Source organism: Elephas maximus, chromosome 8 (assembly GCF_024166365.1).
Source record: "Elephas maximus indicus isolate mEleMax1 chromosome 8, mEleMax1 primary haplotype, whole genome shotgun sequence".
Classification (NCBI taxonomy): Eukaryota; Metazoa; Chordata; class Mammalia; order Proboscidea; family Elephantidae; genus Elephas; species Elephas maximus.
The window spans coordinates 65,068,153-65,091,271 of record NC_064826.1 but is presented as its reverse complement, the minus strand read 5'-3'; the positions used below and the strand labels follow the sequence as shown (position 1 = coordinate 65,091,271).

At 37.7% G+C, this 23,119-nt stretch overlaps 1 protein-coding gene across 11 annotated transcripts in view; it reads right to left on the bottom strand.

Annotated features, from left to right (window-relative positions):
• The window catches only part of PPP1R9A (protein phosphatase 1 regulatory subunit 9A), a 364,328-nt gene that overhangs the window by 86,625 nt on the left and 254,584 nt on the right, over positions 1 to 23,119 (bottom strand). For 8 of the 11 annotated variants that reach the window (XM_049894806.1, XM_049894804.1, XM_049894811.1 and 5 more), the window contains one exon: positions 22,066 to 22,131. The exons of the other annotated variants lie outside the window; for them this stretch is intronic. In XM_049894806.1, the coding sequence (XP_049750763.1) occupies positions 22,066 to 22,131 (66 nt within the window). The remainder of the gene's footprint in view (positions 1 to 22,065; positions 22,132 to 23,119) is intronic. 11 annotated transcript variants of the gene reach the window in all.

Genomic DNA, 23,119 nt, shown 5'->3' with positions numbered 1-23,119 from the left:
TCACCATACCTATTCAATCTGTAGGCTGAGCAAATAACCTGAGAAGCTGGCCTATATGGAGAATGGGGCATCGGGGTTGGAGAAAGACTCATTAACAACATGCATTATGCAGATGACACAACCTTACTTGCTCAAAGTGAAGAGGACTTGAAGCACTTACTAATGAAGATCAGAGACCACAGTCTTCGGCACGGATTGCACCTCAACATAAAGAAAACAAAAATCCTCACAACTGGACCAATGTGCAACATCATGATAAAAGGAGAAAAGATTGAGGTTGTCAAGGATTTCATTTTACTTGGATCCACAATCAACAGCCATGGAACCAGTAGTCGAGAAATCAAAAGACTCATTACATTGGGTAAACCTGCTGAATTACCTCTTTAAAGTGTTGAAGAGCAAAGATGTCACCTTGGAGACTAAGGTGCACCTGACCCAAGCCATGATATTTTCAATCACATTATATGCATGTGAAAGCTGGACAACAAATAAGGAAGACCGAAGAAGAATTGATGCCTTTGAATTGTGGCTTTGGCAAAGAATACTGAATATACCATGAACTACCAAAAGAATGAACAAATCTGTCTTGGAAGAAGTGCAACCAGAATGCTCCTTAGAAGCAAGGATGGCAAGACTACGTCTTACATACTTTGGACATGTTGCCAGGAGTGATCAGTCCCTGGAGAAGAACATCATGCTTGGCAAAGTACACGGTCAGTGGAAAAGAGTAAGACCCTCAACGAGGTGGACTGACACTGTGGCTACAACAATGAGCTCAAGCATAACAACGATTGTAAGGATGGCGCAGGACCAGGCAGTGTTTCATCCCGTTGTACATACAGTTGCTATGAGTCAGACAAGAATAATGGGTTCTTCTGTTTCTTCCATCTTTACTGAAAATGAAAATTATTTTATGGTTACTCTGCAAGTAAAATAAATATGATTGGATTAATCTAGCATCTACAGTAGAATATGGACAATGCTGTACAAAAAATACATACATATACACACACACACTGTCTTGGAAGAAGTACAGTCAGAATGCTCATCAGGAGCAAGAGTGGCTGAACAATGGGCTCAAGCATAGCAACGATTGTGAGGGTAGTGTTGGACTGGGCAGTGTTTCTTTGTCTTGTACATAGGGTTGCTATGAGTCAGAACCAATTCGACAGCTCCTAACAACAACAACATGTACCCACACCCACAGTAAAACCTGCGAAAGCCAGAACCTGTGTAAGGCGGAAACCTGTCAGAGAAGGAAAACACAAATATCTTCCACTAAAACAAGCTATAGAAAAGTGGTAAGACAGCACCCTGTGAAAGACAGAAAACTTTCAAGAGCTGGAAAAACAAGGCAGTCCTGTGGAGTTGCAGTTCTCACAGGTATATACCTCCACCACTCGTCTGTCAGTTTGCGAGTTGCTATGATATGATGCTGGAAGCTATGCCACTGGTATGTGAAAACCCAGCATGGTCACCCATGATGGACAGATTTCAGTGGAGCTGCCCAATTAAGACAGGCTGGGACCTACTTCTGAAAAAACTGGACAGTGGAAACCTTATGGATAGCAGTGGCACACTGCCTGATAAAACGCTGAAAGATGAGTCCCTCAGATTTGAAGGCACTCAAAATACAACCAGTGGCTGCAATGATGGGCTCAAATATAGCAAAGATCGTGAGGATGGTGCAGGACCAGGCAGTGTTTTGTTCTGTTTTACACAGGGGTAGCTATGAGTCGGAACTGACTTGATGGCACCTAACAGCAACAACTATATGTAAGTTAACATAAAAATGGCACTTTAAATATATATATATATATATATATACATACATCATACATATATGTGTGTATATATATATATATATATATATTTGCTACAGTAAAGTATTTCCATTGGTAGTTAGCTCCTTCATTTTCTTCCCGGCCAAGTTCAACATTTTTCAAGTAAACAGAGACTCCTGAAGCTCTTTGTCCTAATCCACAAATCCACTTTAAATGAGGCAAGAACAGATCCTAGGGTAAGAACCCACAGAGTAAATGTTCCTTTTTATCACCATATCTTGCCCCATAAAAAGGGGTAAAAATGAATAGTGATCATTTTGCACCATTTAGAGTATACCCAACATTGCTCATTCCTTAACAACTATATGATGTAGGTATTAATACGCCATTTTAATCTCAGGCAGTTTACCTGAGGTCAGACAGTAAGTTTTTGAAGTTACATCTAACAGATTCCAAGGCCTGTTTAGAGTCTGCTGAAACTACAGCTTTGAAGACTATAATCTGGGATACATTCTGTTCATATAGCCCCAATCCTAAACACTGCTGCACAATCCTGGTATGTTGTAATTCTCCTTCCACAACTCTGAACATTATCATTCAATTCACTTTGAGGATCTGTACCTGTTTCAAGGGAGCTCCAAAGTTCTTGTCTTCTTCTTTCCTAACAAGTTCACCCCAGGTAAGTATATAGCAGAAGTCCCCACGGAAAGGATGGGTAGTTGGTAGGTTAATTGCAATGTAAAGGGAAGAATCATTAAAAGGAAAAAAAAAAAAGTGCCATTTTTATGTTAACTTAAATCATAAAAGTAATAATTTACTTGCCTATTTTTTAGTTGCAGGGCTAAGTCCCTCTTGGCTTCTGGGTCTGCTGACAGGTGTTTTATGTATACTTTCTTATATATTTTTTCTTATATAAAACAGAAGAACCCTGACACATAATCTAAAAAAATCATTGCAGTCTCTTTAAAATGGATGAAAACTGGAAGATATTTGCAAGGCAGAATGGGCGCAAAATGTCCCTCAATTTTTAGGGTGTGTCTCACCTTTTACATTTCCCTCTCACCTGAACTTCCTGAGCTACCAGCCTTACTGAAGCTTTCCAAAGCATTTCACCTAGCTTTCATAGACACAACTTTTTTTTTACATTCATATTACAGCAGACCCCTTAGTATAAACCAAATTACATAATTACAATAACAAATGCAGCTGATAGGCTCTGCCTCTTGGTAAACACAACTTGACTGGGGGGCCCAGAAGTATGTGGACATACTAGAGCCTCTAACACTTAAGAGAGCTGTAGATATCAGTCTTAGTTTTACAGAAAGAATGAAGAGTACCTGTTCAATTGGTAAACTGGTTAAGTGAACATCAATGAAAGGCTCGGCTTTAGAGTCAGTTAGGCCTGGGTTCAAATCCTAGCCCTGTGACCTTGGGAAGGTGAGCTTCTAGACCTAAGCCTCTGTCTCTTCGTCTATAATACAGGGATAGTAATAGTTCCTTATAACAAGGTTATCATGAGAATTAAGTAGATGATGGCTACAAAGTCTTCTTAAAACAGGCCTGGGACATGGTAGGTGCTCAAAGTAAGTAAGAAGCTGTAAAACAAAATAAGCTGCTGCTGCTGTGGCTGCTCCCAATACAACACCAGCAACATGCTAAAGGCTCTTCAATTTGTATCTCATAACCAGTCCTCTGCTAAGCCTTGCATTTTGTAAACAGAATGGCCTATGAGATCTCGCCACGTGAATTTTATATATGCAAATTGGTCATTTCTGAAGAAAAACCTTCTCTTCCCTTAAACCCGCTCTTCTTCCTAGCTTCATGGCTTTGGTGCAGGTACTAGCTTCAACCCAAGCCCAAGAAAATTTCCATGCCTCTGTCCTCCTGACTCACCACCCCCAACAAGCCCCAATGATCCAAGTTGAATATCCCTCTACATTAACACATCCCATGAAGCTGCTGCCCTTAAGACTTTTTGCTAATCTACTCGTTTATGCTTCTAGCACATGTGGTAACACTGCCCATTCAACTTTGCTGTTTTTATATCAGCCTTCTCCCATTAATTTCTTTCAACTATAAGCTCCTTGAAAGAGGCACGTATGATTTATACCTGTAATCCTAGTGTGGCTAGCACATTGCTTGGCATATAGTAGGCACTGAACAAATGTTTGCTGAATAAATTAAGAGTTTTAGCCACATCTGCACAGCACAGCAGAACCTGATTTTCCTGTTAATTCTCAGCTTTCAAGTAAGAAATATAGTGAAGCACAGCTGCAGCTGGGGCCTAAATGACCCTTTTGGGGATTTTCTCTTGTTGTTAGGCTCAATCATTAGCAGTAATTTTTGCTATAGCAATGTTTGCTCTGATAAATTCAGGGAAGCTAAATGGCGCTAATCATAAAAATAGCCTTAATTATGCAGTTTTTGTTGGATTTTGTTTACTGGATTTGAATTTGGTTATATATATTTTCAGACACTGTTCTGTGAGAGAATAGAAGAGAGTTGCTTTTTCTCTGGAGGAGAAAGACCTCAAACTAACGCTTTAATGTTTAAAATTCATAAACTGTGCCAACTATCCAGATGGTTTTCAGCAAAAGCATCCCATTCTCTGCAAAGGGATCTCTCCTGCCATCTTTTCAGTGGCTTCCATAGGTCTTAGCTTCGTAATGTTATGTAATGTCAATTTGCTCATCTATAAAATGGGGATAATGGCAACTTCATAAGGTTGTTGTGAGAATTTGCAGTAGCGATAAATGCAAAGTTTTCCTCGTGGTGCCTAGAATATGCTAAATGACTACCTGGTTGTATGACTGATTATTTTCACCAACCCTTGCTTGTCCAGGACAACACAGAGTAGTGCAATGAAAAGAGTATGGACTTTGGGGTTAGAGCGATCAGGGCCTCAAAATACAAAACCCTTGATTTCACAGTTGTACGAGGGCATAGCTTTACTCTTTTGTGGTCTCTTCTTCTATAAAGTGGGTCAAAAGATATAAATCTCATATAAATCTCTTCTCATATATTGAGAAGATTAAAACAAATAAAATACATGAAACCGCCAACACGGTGCCTGGCCCCTCGTACACATTCATTTCTCCTTCCATTTATCAATTCAGTCAAAATTGTTTAGTTAATTTTTTGTTCTCAGAATGTTTTCTGATTTTCTCTCCATTCTTACTTTTGTCACCAGGTGAAGTAACATCTAAAATTCATATCTGGATTACCAATAGGGCGTCAGTGTTCCTTGTTTTCAGGTGCTCAGCTCTTCAGGTCATTGTTAACACTGCTGACAAATTATTCTTCCTAAAATTCTGAAAATTCTGACCAAATAGGGTAAAGATGTGCCTATAAAATCTTTTTCAACAACTAAACCTTGTCTTTCCCTTCTAAAATTTTTCTAGCCATTGTGGTAGACAGTTCGTAAATTAGCATTTGATTGTACAGTATTTTAAAGGCTTCCTTAATTTTTTTCCCTTCCTTCTAGAAAGTATACTCCTCTAAAGCAGGGACTCAATTTCCTGCTGTGGTAGGCAGACTGTAAACTGGCCCCCAGTGATTTCCACCTCCACGGTACTCATGGCCTTGTATAATCTCCTCCTCTTGAGTGTGGGCTGGATCTACCGACTCACTTCTAAGACAACAGAAGACCCCACAAAACTGATGGGATGTCACTCATAAGATTAGGTTACAAAAAAGACTGTGAACGTCCACTTGCCTCACTCTTTGTGAGCCTTTGTTCTGGGGAAGTAAGACACTATCTTAAAAAAAAAAAAAAAAAGTAGCAAAATGGAAAGGCTCAAGTGGCAGGAATCTGATGCTTCTGACCAGTACCCAGCAAGGATCTGAGGCCTGCCGATAGCTGCATGAGGGAACTGAAAAGTGGATCTTCCGAGTCCTGAGAACAGATGTTGAGTGAGCTTGGAAGCAGGTTGTCCCTGAGTTGAGCCTTTAACTGACTGCCACCCTGGTTAATGCCTTATCTGCAGCCTTGGGGGACATTTTGAGTCAGAATTACCCAACTAAACTGACCCAGAGACTGCAGAATGTAACATACAAATATTTCTTGTTCTAAGTAGCTAATTTTTAGTGGTAATTTGTTATGGAACAATAGAAGTACGGTGCTATCATAATAAATACTGAAATATGGGAAGTGGCTTTTAAAACAGGCAGTGGGCAGAGTCTGGGAGGGTTTTCAAGAGTGTGCAGAGAAAGCCTAAACTGTCTTGAACAGGCTATTAGAAATCTAGAAGAAAGGTCTTTGTCATGTAGTGGCAGAAAATTTAGCAACATTATCACCTTCAATAACATAAAGTAGGAAATGTGCCTAGAGAGTTGAGTAATCTAGCTGAGTAAATTTCCAGACAGTGTTGAAGGTGATGATTCATTTCTTATCATGCTGCTTATAATGTGAGAGAAGAGAAATAAATTGAGAGTAGGAATGCTAAACAGAAAGGAAATAAGACTTAATGGATTTGAAAGTCTCATTTCTAAATTTAAGAAATGGTTTGCAAACTAAGTTAAAATACAGGGTTTAAAAAACATAGTCTAAATATAAAGCTGAGGGCATGACCATAAAATCTTTAGTTAAGAATCCTAAGCTTGTTGTTGTTGTTAGGTGTTGACTCAGTTTCGAGTCATGGCAACCCTATGTACAACAGAATGAAACGCTGCCCGGTTCTGCGTAATCCTCATAATGCTTCAGCCCACTGTTGTAGCCACTGTGCCAATACACCTCATTGAAGTTCTTCCTCTCTTTCATTAACCCTCTACTTTACCAAGCATGATGTCCTTCTCCAGGGACAGGTCTCTTCTGATAACCTGTCCAAAGTATGTGAGACACAGTCTCATCATCCTTGCTTCCAAGGAGCATTCCGGTTGTACTTCTTCCAAGACAGATCTGTTCGTTCTTTTGGCAGTCCATTATATATTTGATATTCTTCACCAACACCAAATTTAAAGGCGTCAATTCTTCTTCTGTTTTCCTTATGCATTGTCCAGCTTTCACATGCATATGGGGTGACTAAAAACACCATGGCTTGGGTCAGCCACACCTTAGTCCTCAAGGTGACATCTTTGCTTTTCAACACTTTAAAGAGGTCTTTTGCAGCACATTTGCCCAAGGCAATTCATCTTTTGATTTCCTGACTGCTGCTTCCATGCGTGTTGATTGTGGATCCAAGTAAAATGAAATCCTTGACAACTTCAATCTTTTCTCTACTTATCATGATGTCGCTTATCAGTCTAGTTGTGAGGATTTTTGTTTTCCTTATGTTGAAGTGTAATTCATACCAAAGGCTGCAGTCCTTGATCTTCATCAAGTCCTCTTCACTTCAGCAAGCAAAGTGGTGTCATCTGCATAATGCAGGTTGTTAGTAAGTCTTCCTCCAATCCTGATGCTCCGTTTTTCTTCATACAGTCCAGTTTCTCGGATTATCTGCTCAGCATACAGTTTGAATAAGTATGGTGAAAGAATGCAACTCTGACACACACCTCTCTTGACTTTAAATCAGGCCATATCCCCTCGATCTGTCTGAACAACCGCCTCTTCATCTATGCACAAATTCCTCATGACCACAATTAAGTGTTCTGGAATTTCTGCTCTTCTCAATGCTATCCATAATTTGATATGATCCACACAGTCAAATTCCTTTGCATAGTCAATGAAACACAGGTAAACATCTTTCTGGTATTCTCCGCTTTCAGCCAGGATCTGTCTGACATCAGCAATGATATCCCTTGTTCCACGTCCTTTCCTAAATTACGCTTGAATTTCTGGCAGTTCCCTGTGGATGTACTGCTGCAATCACTTTTGAATGATCTCAGCAAAATTTTACATGTGTGTGACAGTAATGGTATTATTCGATCAGTTTCACATTTGGTTGGATCACCTTTCTTGGGAATAGGCATAAATATCGATCTCTTCCAGTTGGTTGGCCAGGTAGCTGTCTTCCAAATTTCTTGGCATAGACAAGTGAGCACTTCTAGCACTGCATCTGTTTGTTGAAACATCTCAACTGGTATTCTGTCAATTCCTGGAGGCTTGTTTTTTGCCAATGTCTTCACTGCAGCTTGGACTTCTTCCGTCAGTGCCACCAGTTCTTGATCATATGCTACCTCCTGAAATGGTTGAATACTGAATAATTCTTCTGGCATGGTGACTGTGTGTATTCCTTCCATCATCTTTTGATGCTTCCTGTGTAGTTCAGTATTTTGCCCATAGGCTCCTTCAATATTGCAACTTGAGGCTTGAATTTTTTCTTCAGTTCTTTCAGCTTGAGAAATACTGGGCATGTTCTTCCCTTTGGGTGTTTTAACACCAGGTCTTTGCACCTGTTATTATAATGCTTTACTTTGTTTTTTCGAGCCGCCTTTTGAAATCTCTTGTTCAGCTCTTTTACTGCACCATTTCCTCCGTTTACTTTGGCTACTCTATGTTCAAGAGCACATTTCAAAGTCTCTTTTCATGTCCATGTTGGTTTTTTCTTTCCTTCCTGTCTTTTTAATGACCTGTTGCTTTCTTCATGTATGATGTCCATGATGTCATTCCATAACTCATCTGATCTTAGGTCATTAGTGCTCAATGGGTCAAATCTATTCTTGAGGTGGTCTCTAAATTCAGGTGGAATATACTCAAGGTTGTACTTTGGCTCTTGTGCACTTTTTCTAATTTTCTTCAGCTTCAACTTGGGCTTGCATATGAACAACCAGTGGTCTGTTCCACAGCCGGCCCCTAGCCTTGTTCTGACTGATGATATTGAGCTTTCCATTGTCTCTTTCCACAGATGTTGTCAATTTCATTCCATGTATTCTACCTGGCGAGGTCCACATGTATAGTCTCCATTTAAGTTGCTGAAAAAAGATATTTGCAATGAAGAAGCCACTGGTCTTGCAAAATTCTATCACGTAATCTCTGGCATTGTTTCTATCACCAAGGCCATATTTTTCAACTACTGATCCTTCTTCTTTATTTCCAGCTTTCACATTCCAATCATCGGCAATTATCAATGCACCTTGATTGCATGTGTGATCAATTTCAGATCACGGAAGCTGGTAAAAATCTTCAGTTTCTTTGTCTTTGGCCTTAGTGGTTGGTGCAGAAATTTGAGTGCTAGTCATATTAACTGATCTTCCTTGTAGGCGTATGGATATTATCCTATCACTGACAGCACTGTACTTCAGGATATATCTTGAAATGTTCTTTTTAATGATGAATGCAATGCCATTCCTCTGCAAGTTGTCATTCCCAGCATAGTAGACCACGTGACTGTCCAATCCAAAATGGCCAATACCAGTCCATTTCAGCTCACTAATGTATAGCACATAGATGTTTATGCGCTCCATTTCATTTTTGAAAATTTCCTACTTTGTACATTTCACATTCCGATTATTAATGAATGTTTACAGCTGTTTCTTCTCATTTTGAGTCACGCCACATTAACAGATGAAGGTCCCAAAAGCTTGACTCCATCCATTTCATTAAGGTTGACTCTACTTTGAGGAGGCAGCTCTTCCCCAGTCATCTTTTGAGTGCCTTCCAACCTAAGTGGCTCATCTTCTGGCACTGTATCAGACAATGTTACGCTGCTATTCATAAGGTTTTCACTGGCTAATTTCTTTCAGAAATAGACCATGAGGTCCTTCTTCCTAGTCTCTTTTAGTCTGGAAACTCAGCTGAAACCTGTTCACCATGGGAGAGCCTGCTGGTATTTAAATACTAGTGTCACAGCACCCAGCATCACAGCAACACACAAGCCCCCAAAGTACAACAAACTGACAGACTCAAATTTTTAATAATGGGCCTTTCTTCCTGCCTGAAAACAAGACATTATCTCTATCTTCCAAGGCTGTTCACTATACAAAAATAAACAAACAACAACTAAACAAAAAACCAAACTCCTTGCCATCAAGTTGATTCTGACTCATAGCAATCCCATGTGTTACAGAGTAGAACTGCTCCATAGGTTTTTCTTGGCTGTTATATTTTATGGAAGCAGAACGCCAGGCCTTTCTTTTACAGTGCCACTGGGTGGTTTTGAATCTCCAACCTTTAGGTGAGTATTCAAGAACAAACAGTGTGCACTACCCAGGGACCTATACAAACATCACTGAAAAGATAGTCTAAAACAAAGATCTTTGGTGCCTCTGCTTACAAGGCATGCAGAGATGTATGGGGAATTAATTATCTCCCAACAATATCTACCTCATTTCTATACTGTCTTTGTTTCCCATGAGTATGACATTCCTTCAGCCATGTTAATCACTGTGACCAAGGTGGCCTAGGATCAAATCCACTCAGTTTTACACATGACTAAGGCTACTTATCAACTGGACTCCAAGCAGCAGTGTTGAGGTAAACCATACTGCACATCTGAAGGCTATGTGATCTATTGCTGGTGATTCCTGAAATACATGGAGATCTCTTACAACCACTCTTAAGGGGTAGTTATATGAACAGCCCATGTTTTTGATAAGTTGTTGCAATACTGTTTCCACCATTTGCCATCCCAACGTGCATGTCTTTAATCTGTCACTCTGTAATTTTGCAAGTGATAGACCAAATTGCTGGGTCATAGGCAACAGTCCAAGAGTCAGTAAAAATATAACGATATAGTACTGACCAACACTATAAGAATGGCCTTGAGTTCTGCTCACTGAACAGTGTGGCCATGTCAATTTTTGTTTCTGCATAGCTGGTGGTGAAGCTGAATGAATGCCCTAGTAGACAGCATTGGACAACTTAGATGAACTATCAGCACCAACATTTCAGTAAACCTCTTTAATTGAAGATCCTACTGAGCTACAGCTTTATTTCAGGAGTAGAGCGGTAGATACAGCTTTCTCCAAAAGGAAAGTGGGCATTTATTCATGTAAATCTGAGATCCTATTGAGCCAGGTTGGTTGCTTTCCTCAATATTAACGTTTCCATTCGGCAAGCAAGGTCTGTTGGGCCTTCCAACCTTGTTAGTCAGTGAGTTCAAGTTGACCCACCTCAAACTGAGATTATCATCATTACTGACACCATATATTTAGTTTGGGGGAATCTTTTACTCAGAACCCATAGCCTTGACTCACACAGCAATGACTTTTTCTTAAAGGGTACACCTTAATCGGGGGTATTTGTTGCCCCATTTATATGATAACATCTGTCAAAGTGACACTTTGTTATGGAGTCCATTCTAATCTTTGATATTTGCTGCCCCACTGTCATTATAACATCTCCTTAAATTATGGTAACATCACTTTACGCATGGTTTTAACATAAGGAATAGCAGAGTTTTCCAGAGTGATGAGGTTGACAATAGAATTTATTTAGATTGTTCTGGAAGTTTCTCATTCTGCAGTGGCTAACCTTCATCAGCATTACAGACCCAATCCAGGGCACTTAAGGCCCAAACACTCATCTATGGTTTCCCACAGGAGTCTGTCTGTCTCAGAGAAATATTCCCTTATAGCTGTCATGATCTACTGCAAAAATCTCTGAGACCTTCTACTGTCTGAATGAACCTAAAGTTGGCATGGTAGACTGACTGCATAAGGGATTGTGGCAAAAGGAAGCCAACTGTTCCGTTACTCCTTAGCTAGCTAGCGTTACATGCCCCACCTCATCGTCTCATAAGTAAACCAGCCAAAGTTCTAAGAATTCACCAGGCCTCTCACCATAAAAAAACTGCAAATTTCCTTTTTTTCCTACCCAGTGTAGGTGTGTCTCTCATCTCTGGAACTGTTTTGTGAACAGGGTCAGAATCTTCCTCCAACTCAGATGGTCTCTGTACTAGCTGATACAAAATATCTTTTTTTTTTTTTTGCTGGTTCTTCCAGCCACAATGTCCAAAGAGCAATGCAAAGGCCAGATGATGCCTGCACACATACAGGTGTCAGGAGAAGAACTCAGAACTTAGGTAACCTGAATTTTTTGTAATAGGCAATAAGCATGCTTTCCCTTTGCTCCAGAGGGAAAGACTCATTTTCAAGGCTGCTCACTACACAAATACCATTGAAAAATCAGTCCGGAATGAAGGGAAGTCAGTGCCTCGGAATGCAAGAGACTTGTGGAGCACTGTCTCCCAATAACTATTTAATGGGAAAAAAGTGTTTACAGATACAGCTCATTTTTAAAATTCTACCATCTTGTTCAATTTACCTTTTCAAATACTTTCTCAACATTAGTCTTTCCCTGTGTACTCTACCCTGCAGTTAAACTTGTCTCTTTATTTCTTGAAAATACCTTATATTGTCCCAGCTTTTCTTGTGTTACAGGAGAAAAGCAACAACAAAAAAACTTAGAAAGAAAGAAAAATTGGAACCACAAACCTCAAAACTCATTCTCTGTTTCTTTTACACGATGATTATCTGACCTTTTGATGGGCTACCTTGAAAATTATTTAAATTCTTTGTCATGTATATTGTTCCCACAGCTAAACAGCAGGCTTCTTGAGAATATAAAATATATTTTTCCATGACTAACTATTCCTAATTCCTTTTAATAAATGTTACCTACTTACTAACTAAGAGATAAATGTCATTGTTTTTAAGTTCCTCATAAATATATTTTATATGAGGAAAGAATCAGTGATAACTACTTTTCCCACTGAGATCTAGAACTAAACAGTCAACAGGCCAAAGCAGACCTCTGTAATTCAAATGTCACACTGTAATTTCAAATTGGCAGCCTTCCTTGCATTTCATTTTCTTTGCCAAGGAAACAATGAAGCACTTATTCTGATGCCAGCAGAACTGTGGGAAGAGACTGAGAGATTTGTACTTCCCTGAATTTTTAATCTGCAGAAGAGAACAACTACAGTAACCGAAGAAGCATGCATTACTATTATTTTAATAATTCTGTAATTATACAACTAAGTAAATCTTGGAAAATATGGCATGTTTCTATTAAAACAATGACGAATATAACTGGGAAAATGCTAAGAGATCATCAAATAGAACAAGAAATTATAGTTACAGAATTTATAGTACAAAAAAAAATTAAAACCAACAAAAATGCCATCAATGGCATCTCTATGGATTATCATTAATCTACAGATTAATTCCTTCTTACAAAGTGTCTTTAATATAGGACTCAAAGGTCTTTACTTCAGTTTTCCTGGCATCTTTATACTCTAACACTCCAGCTCTGATTGTGTCTAACTCCTTTCTACCAACTCCAGCAGCCCTAGGTCCCCTATAGCGCATATTTTGATTCAGTAGGTCTGAGCCTGGTTGGAGAAATCTATATTTTTAAAAAAGTAACAAGCAATTCTCATGTTGGGGCAAGTTTGCAAAAGAGAATCTTAAGCCATTTTATAAGTTCACAGAGAGCAGGAGCTATGTCATAATCATTTTATATCTATATATTTGCATATTACAGGGGATTTCAAATGGTAGCTATTAGAATTTTATTAAATGTTGAGTCGATACAAAAGAATACTTAAGAAATATGTAGAAAATATAATGAATATTGGTATAATAACTGCCAATGAATTAACAACTTAGTTCAAGGAAAGAAACAATACCGATACATTTCAATTACAGCCCTCTATGCGTTCCTTCTTGATCCCCTGCTAGTCACTTATCTTTCAGAAGCAATTGTGCTGAATTATATTATCATTCTTTTTTTTCTTTAGTTTTACTATATTTTTGGATAACTAACTACATAGTTTTACTGGGTAACTACATAGTTTGTTTTTATATGATTTTAAACTTTATATAAATGGAATCATATTGAATGTATTCTTCTGTGGAAACCGTGGTGGCATAGTGGTTAATCAAAAGTGCTGATCAAAAGGCTAGCAGTTCAAATCCACCAGGCTGTCCTTGGAAACCCTATCAGGCAGTTCTACTCTGTCCTATAGGGTCGCTATGTGTCATGGATTGAATTGTGTCCCCAAAAAATATCTGTCAACTTGGCTAGGTCATGATTCCTCTGTATGACTGTATGACTATCTACCATTTTATCATCTGATGTGATTTCCCGATGTGTTCTAAATCCTATCACTATGATGTAATAAGATAGATTAGCTGCAGTTATATTGATGAGGTCTGCAAGATTAGGTAGTGTCTTAAGCCAATCTCTTTTGAGGTATAAAGAGAGAAGCAGGAAGAGAGACATGGGAACATCATACCACCAAGAAAGCAGTGTCAGGAGCAAAGCATGTCCTTTGGACCTGAAGTTCCTGCATTGAGATGCTCCCAGACGAAGGGAAGACTGCTGACAAGGACCTTCCCCCAGAGCTGACAGAGAGAGAGAAAGCATTCCCCTGGAGCTGGCACCCTGAATTCAGACTTCTAGCCTACTGGACTGAGGGAATGAACTTCTCTTTGTTAAAGCCATCTACTTGTGATGTTTCTGTTATGGCAGCACTAGATGACTAAGACACTATGAGTCAGAATTCACTCGATGGCAATGGTTTTTTTTTTTTTTTTTTTGTATTCTTCTGTAACAATGTGTTCCTGTGATTCAGCTACTTGTTGTGGATAGCTGGAATTCATTCACTTTTACTTCTGTATATCATTTCATTGTATGAATATACTATATTTACCATTCTCTTGTTGATGAGGATTTCCATTAAAGTTTTTTCTGTTATAAGAATAATAGTAAACATGTCTTACGGCTCATATACAGCAGAGTTTTACTAAGGTCTTTAACAAGAAATAAAATTATTAAGTCAACTTTATACTAGATTAATGCCACATTGTTTTGCAAAATGGTTGGGCCAATTTATATTCCTATGTGCAGAACACAGATATCTCCTCTTGTTCCACATACTCACCAAAACTTACTACTATCTGATTTAAATCGATTCCATCTTTGGATTTAAATTTTCATTTCTACATTGCTAGCATGGTTGAGCATCTTTTCATATGTTCATTAGCACTCAGGTTTCCTCTCCTGTGACATGCAATTACCCGTATACTGTCTTTTCTTATTGGCTAATACAAATACTTTTTATATAATTTTCTTCCAGATATTTTTCAAATATTTCTCCAGTTCTTGGTTTGTCTTTTCACTTTCTTTAAGGTAGTCTTTTGATGAACAGAAGTTCTACATTTTAATGTAGTCTATTTTTTCAGTTCTTTGTTTTATGATTTTGCTTTCTTAAAGGTCTCATTTAAAAAACTTTTCTTCCAAACTGTCTTTTAAATTTTTATAGTTGGTGTTTCACTTTTAAGTCGTCAATCCACGTGGATTGGAGTTTTGGGTATTGATTGGGATGAAGGTTCAAATTCATCATTGTTCCTAATGGAGATCTAAATGCCCCAAAAACATTTACTGAAAAGTCCAACATTTCTCCACTTATCTACGGCACAAATTTTAAATATCAAAAATTCTTTGTTTTTGTTTAGTTTTACTATACTACCCACTCCTCACTTATCAACACAGTTAGGTTCCAAAGAACAGGACTTTATGTGAAATCCGGATTATCTGAAAATGGAGGATTTTTTTTTTTTTTTTCTGTTTTCAGATCATCCATTTGTCCAATTTTTTTTTAATTAAGAAAACGTGATCATAGAAATAATAACAGCTAAGATTTACTCATGTGCTCATCACTGTAATGAGTCCAGTTATTGATTATTTCTATGCGGGGAAGGAGGTCTGGAGGAGACTAGATAAAGCTGGGCTGTGTGACTGAAGGACCTATAGCTTAACCACGTCACCTTCCTACTGTGCTGGGTCAGAGCTTCCTTCCTGGAGCTGCCCCCAGCACTCCACTTCTACTCCTCTAAGGCCTGCATTCATGATCCCAGAGCTTGCTTTGCCTTCTGGCCTAGTGAGTTAAAAAGCTCAGGGTTCCTGCAAGGGTGCTGGGTGTCTGGCCATACACCCTGACCCACTGAGGCAGAGGCTTCGGGCCCTGTGGGATGTCGGATTATGTCGGGATATCATCAAACTCACATCCATTTCTTCCAAACACCCTCTCCAATGTCTCTTTCTTTCCTCCCTTCCCACCCCACAGCAATTTTGAGCTATAGGACCTCAGGCTGTATAGACACTGGGAACCCAGAACAGACGCCTGCTGGCTTGATGCTGCCTGCGTGTTCACCTGCAGGCTGTGGCCATGGAGGAGGCCAGGCCAGCCCTATGCAGCAGGGCGATGCCTCTGACAGGAAGGAACAGAGGGTGCAGGGCATTGTACCCTAGCTTCCTGGAGGCCACCCAGAGATCCTACTCGAGGGAGGGGAGACTGACAGTAGGTACTGCCACGCCTTCTGCCTTGTTAATGTGCAAAACAGCTGGAAAGTAGATTTTTTACTATTGTTGTAAATGCGAACTGTCGGATAACAACAAGATAGTTGATAAGTTAGGATTAGGTATATTTTTTGTACAATTAAATAATGTTTATTTTATGTGATTTTAAAACATAAATGGAATGATATTGTATGTATTCTTCTATAAGTGCCTTTTCGCTTTCATATATGGGAGGGGACTAGAAAAATCAATACCCTTATACAAGATATGAATCTTGATCCATAATTCATACCATATATAACACTTAACTCAAAATGGATCACAGATTTAAATGTAAAAGCTAAAGTTATAAATTTTATCTTTTAACTTATAACTTTTAGCTATAAAGTTAAAAACTTTCACAAGAGGGTATAAGAGATAATCTTTTGTGACTTTGGATTAGGCAAAGATGTCTTAGGTATCACACCAAAAGAATGACCTATAAATGAACAAATTAATAAACTATACTTCATTAATATTGAAAACTTCTGTTCTTTAAAAGATACTGTAATAGGATGAAAAGACAAACTATATGGGATATAATATTTGAAAATCACATATCTGATAAAGATTTGTACTCAGAATACATAAAGGACTTTCAAAACACAAAAATAAAAAAATAAACATTCCACTTTAAAAATGGGCTAAAGATCACAATAGACACTTCACTGAAGTTTAACAGATAACAAGCAAGCACATAAAATAATGTCCAACATTATCAGAATTTTGGGAAATATAAATGAAACCAGAATGAGATGATACTAAACACCTATTAGATCATCTAAAACAAAGAAGACAAGACCTTAACATGTGTTGGTGAAGAAGTGAAGAAACTGGAATTTTCATACACTGCTGGTGAGAATGGTACAACCACTTGAAAAACCATTTAGTAGTTTCTTTAAAACTCAAACATGTTACCATATGACCCACATCTAGGTATCTACCCAAGATTAATGAAAGCATATTTCTATCTAAAGATATGTATTTAGATGTCTATAACAAGGAAAAACTGGAAATAATTCAAGAGTCCAGCAGTAGGTGATAAACAAAATATGATACATCCTTACCATGGAATACCTCTCAGTAGCTTTGTAAATAATTGTCCAAAACTGGAAATAATTCAAATTTCCATTAACTGGTAAATGGATAAACAAATTGTGCTAGGCAAAAATGGAGTATTACTTGAGGATAAAAAGGAATATACTACTCCACATGGCTGTATCTCAAAGACACTATGATGATTGAAAGAAGGCAGACAGAAACAAGTATATGCTCAATGATTCTAGTTACATAATATTCTAGAACCGGAAAATTTAATCTATACTGTCAGAAACAAATGGTTGCCTAGGGTTAAAATGATTGCAAAGTTCCACAAGGTAACTTTTTGGGGTGATGGATATGTTCTATATCTTGATTATGGTGGTAGTTATTCGTCAAACTGTTAACCTAAAAGACATTTAAAATAGGTGTGTTTTATGGCATGTAAATTAGTCATCATTAAAGTTGATTTTAAAATCTGAAATACAGATATATGATGATAAAAATATTATCAAATTACATACCTAAAATGTATGTATTTCACACTGTGTGGTAAAGAATTTAACCTGTTCAAAGAGAGAGAGATCTGACCTTTGTGCTTAGCTCCTGGGAGGTACTTTCTAAGTCTTTGGAATATCGACGTGCCTGGTAAAACTATCTCTATTTACCTGAGGGCCTTGGGCCACACCAGAGACTTCAACAGTGTGATTTATGTTAAGGCCTTTGCATCATGCAGTATCTGCTTGACTTCCAAAGGGGCTAGAGATTGAGGTTGGCCAGGTCAGTAGTCAACCGTGTCTACATGACAGAGCCACAAGAAAATGTCTGGACACCAAGGCTCAGGTAATCTTTGCTGGCTAGCAATACTCCAACTATATTGTCACACATCGTTCCCAGAGAGTTAATGCTGTCTGTGACTCCACTAGGAGAAGATACCAGGAAGCTCCATGTTTGGAACTTTCCTGGATTTTGCCCCATGCAAGTCTTCCCTTGGCTGATTTTAATCTATGTTTTCGCACTGTAATATACTGTAACCATGAGTATAACAGCTTTCAGTGAGCCCTTTCAGTGAACCTGAGGGTGTAAGAACATGTAATTCTGCCTGAACTTGTAACTGGTGTCAGAAGTGCGGGTGGTCTTGGCAACTCCCAAATTTTGCATTTGATGTCTGAGGGTAGTCTTGTGGACTGCTTTAAAACTCTGTACACACTAAGTAAATTTTATCTCAATAAACTAATTTTAAAAATCCCGTCAGGGAGACTTAGGGTCATAGTCTTGTATCAATTCAGTCAACTGACATAATGTAGTTCATAAAGTTCATATTCTACATTCTAGTTTGGTGACTGTCTAGGGTCTTAAAAGCTTGTGAGCTGCCATCTAAGATACAGCTATTGGTCTCTATTCATCTAAAGCAAAAGAGAAAAAAGAAAATCCACTAATCAGAGTAGGACCCAGAACATGGGACTGTCTCCATGAACCACAGTCTCTTTTATCTTGAGATCAGAAGAACTAGATGGTGCCCTGCTATCACTACCAAGTGTTCTGATCAGGGTCACAATAGAGTCATCCTGATAGAAAGGTGAAAAAATGTGAAACATAACTTCAAGTTCTCAAAGAATTCTAAACGGATACCTTGAGACTGAAGGCATCCCCAAGACTGTTACCCTGAGATACTTGTTAAATCTTGAACAGAAACTAGCTCCTCAAATCACCTTTAAACTAAATAGCAGGTTAGCTCAAAAAGTAAAGAATTTTACCCTTGAGAACTGTGCTCTTAAGAGTTATCCATATGAGACTAAATGGACAACAGCTGCTCTATAGCACAGGTAAGAAGTTTGGGGGCAGTGAGACTAAGTTAATGGGAATGGAACAACTAGAATGAAAATAATGAGAATGCTGACACAAAGTGAAGAATGTAACTAATGTAACTGAGCATTATGTGTAGAAATTGTTGAATGGAAACCTGTTTTGCTATGAATACTTCCACCAAAAAAACAACAAAATATTTTTTCAAATCCCTTCAGGAACTGGAATTCCAGAAATCAATTACAGTTTTTGCCATCCTTTCCCACATCAATATCAGTTTAAAATTAATAGTGGCTTTAAGAGGCCTGGAAAACTCCCTGTAAGATAGCTTTAACACACCAGTCCTTGGTCAGGTCACCATTTAGTTATTACTTATTACTCATGAAAACTATGATGAAACTTTCTAAGATAGAAAATGTATTTCCATGATTGAAAAGTGTTTCTAAGTTAATATACTGGGAAGAAGATGGTTATTTATGCAGTATTGACCTTGAACTCATTTAGGCCATTTTGAATTTTCTATTTCTATGGTAGAGGTTTATTCAGTTACAACTAAAAAGAAGTTATGTCAATGTGAGTCATCAAGTTGCTATTTCCGAAGTCCCAAATGTTTTCGAGGAATGAAATATGCATATTCATTTTTTCTGATTTTTACATTCAGAGGATTTTGGTGCATGTGATAGAGATAGGATCCTCTTACAAATTTCATGGTCTCCCCAGACAATTAAAATGTGGTAGACAAAGCCCATGGGGAGGTGCTAAATCCCAAAGCACCAAAGGGCAAAAACAGATTATTCCTTTAGTTCTGTCCCTATTTCCAATCTCTTGTCTTACTAGGTTTGGCATTCTTTTTATTACTGTATTCTATACCATGCCTCACATGCATGCAAAAGCTGGACAGTGAATAAGGAAGACTGAAGAAGAACTGATGCGTTTGAATCATGGTGTTGGTGAAGAACTTACAGACTACCAGGAAAAAAAAAAAAAAAAAATCTGTCTTGGAAGAAGTACAGCTATAACGCTTCTTAGAAGCGAGGATGGAAAGACTCCATATCACCTACTTTGGACATGTTATCAGGAGGGACCAGTCCTTGGAGAAGAAGACCACGCTTGATAAAGCAGAAGGTCAGTGAAAGAGAAGAAGATCCTCAATGAGGCAGATTAACACAGTGGCTGCAACAATGGGCTCAAGCACAGCAATGATTGTGAGGATAGCACAGGACTAGAAAATGTTTCATTCCGCTGCACATAGGGTTGCGATGAGTCAGAATCAACAACATTCTATACCATTCTTCCCTCACTTCCTCAGATTATGCTCCTGACTAAATTTCATTCCCTAATTTAACTCTACTCTCCTGGTTTTTGGGTTCTCCCGTTCTCACCTTAATCTCTTCTGTGTGATTAAATTCAGTTCAATTTCTTGGCCTCCTCTAATTGGCCCAGTTCTGTGCTCATCTCTGGATATTTTAAAAATCAAGAAGTTATTGAAACCTGTCATTGAAGATATTACATGCTAGTGGGGGAAAGTAATGGGTAAACAATGATAGAAAGAGAAATACCTGTTGCTAATGAAGCATAAAAAAAGAGGCACCTAGCCCAGCTGAGAGGGTCCAAGGAAGTTCTGTGGAGGAGATGAAGCCTAAAGAGAGCCCTGAAAGATGAACAAGTTGAGTGACCGTACAAGGGCCAGTACAGGGAAAGCATTCAAGGTAGAGAAAACAGAAAAAGCAAGGATGTGCAGAAACCATGGCAGTTCCCATCATTCACAAAAATTAAATTTGTGGTTCCAAAGCTAGAAAGATCCATTTTTCGTTGTGTCTTTTAGCACTTTAGAACTTTTTGGTAAATAGTTATATTTAACATAAAATGTAAATGTTTTTAAAGCTGGAAAAATACTGTCATTTGTATTTGTTTCTAGAATATCTTTTTAACACTGCAACCTCTATAGTTCATCATTATAGAATTTTTCTAGTGTGGTTTCTAGGGAATATACAGTCTGTACTCTCAGCGGAATTTAATGACATCAAAGAATTTGATACAGTTCCTTTCGTATCTAGAATCTGGCTCATGAGTAAATATAACACTGTTATACTTGGAAAGAAAGAAAATAACAGGAAAACAATCAAATCACTTCTATCACGATAAACAAAATAAAACAAAGAAAAAGAGCTATAAAAAAAAATGGTATCATTTAGGCAAAGATTCCTATCCTAACCCTACCTCCCCTTGACACTACCCATCTCCCTGTCTGTGTTCAGTGTTATATATAATAATGTCTCTACACAGAAAGAATATCATTCCTAGAAAAGATATTCCAAGTAGAGGAAAATGACCACTTTCTGGGGATGGTGTATGTGGGGGGAGGGGGGTGTGGGCCCATGTGCATATGTATTACATTACTTAGGCTAATTCAGCCACTGATAAGGCCTCCACTTAAATACTTTCCAAGCACCTTCAAATTCTTGGTTTCACAAACCAAGGAATGCAATTAAATTTAATAATTTTAAAGATCAGGTTAAATTGGAGTCCTATCTTTAAAATTAGCCATTTTAAAAGGTTTTTTAATTTCTTTCACTCTTCAGGATTATCTAACCACCATAAGCCAATCTCCCTTTCAAACGTACTTGATCCAATTTTTAAGCTCTTCCATCTCTGTGGCTGGCAGATAATAAGGATTTTATTTTTTAAAGTATACAGCCTATTTAGACATTTTGGTATGTCTACCATACAAGTCATATGAATAAATACTGCTATAATTGAAACATATATGCAATTAGGCTTTTAACATTAAGCTTTTTATTTTGAAAAATTAAGAACTTTGTATCAAAAGAATCCACCATATTTTAAAGACAGTATCAGTTATTGAGTGCACTGTATTATGTAAACACCATATATGCCCTGGTGTGGATATATACATTTTTTCTCTTTAATTTGAAACGCAAAAAGTTTAAAGTGTTACGGGTTAAAAACATCCATGGTTAAACATTAGAAGTGAATCAAACTGCAGAACTAGTGCCCAAAATAAGTGCTATGTTTCAGAATTAAATATTATTTTTTTGGAATAATTATTTCCATATTAATATTCAGCAAATGAAACACACAGCTCTAGAGAAGCTCTTCAGAGCACAGAGCTAGTTAATAAGACAAATAGAACATTTAATTTCACACACAAAGCAGGAAGGTAAAATCAGCATTATTTTCTTCCAAAAAACAAACCTTAAGGAAACAGTTGTTATTGTTATTGTAGTTGCCAGAGACTCCTTGCAATTCAGTCACAGTGTTCTAAAATGGTTGACAACAAAAATTAAAGAAGGCTTTCCCCCACCTACAGAGAGCAGTCTAATGATTAAGGATAAAAAAAAAACACCGACCATCCACTGCCCGCTGTAATACACAGTGCTGAGTACTAAGAGAATATTGCTACAGCCTGATAAAAATGCCTCTACTCTCAGTTTCTCCATATTATATACACAGCATAAAGTCAATTCATACTATTAAATTCACATTATTAAAAGGGCATCCATAATAATTGCAATATCTTGTTCATCCAGCACAAACTGTTGCCAACCAGGAACAGCAAACAGCATGAGTCAAATTTAATGTTATCCCTTTAATGCTTTTCACATGAAAATCATATCCTTATAAACTTTTTAATACTTGTATAAACCATAGCTTTCATATCTCTGCCTCTAATTATCATACACTAATACAAGCAATAAAAATCCATATCCATGTAGGAAGCTGCTCTAAATTGTATTCGACAGTTCAAAAATTCTAAAAAATAAGCTAATATTGTCATGATATTACATTAATTTTCAGTAATGAAAACAAATTAGGAAAGACAGATTAAATTATATTTTACAGAGAGCGGCTTCAGATTCTGGAGTAATGATTAACGTTGTTATGAACTACTGCCTAAAGAGGCTTTAAAATACCAACTATAGTCTAAGGCTTTAAAATGTAATAAAGTTTATGTTTTAAAAGAATATTTAAAGAAACAAAGTTATCATATAATTTTAAAAGTGCATGTAAAATAGTTCATTTTAATTAGAATGATGATATCTACTTCCTCATTTTAAAAATTGGTCCTGTACCAGTTCATACTTCATTTACAGTCTGAGCTCAGAGCATTTCAAATTACATAATGCTCTTTGATAGAAACAGATACCCAAACTACACAACACGTCCCACACTCCACAAAATATATACCAGAATTACCTCATCCCACCACTACAAGGCTAAACACTGATAATTGTGAAATAGGATGGAA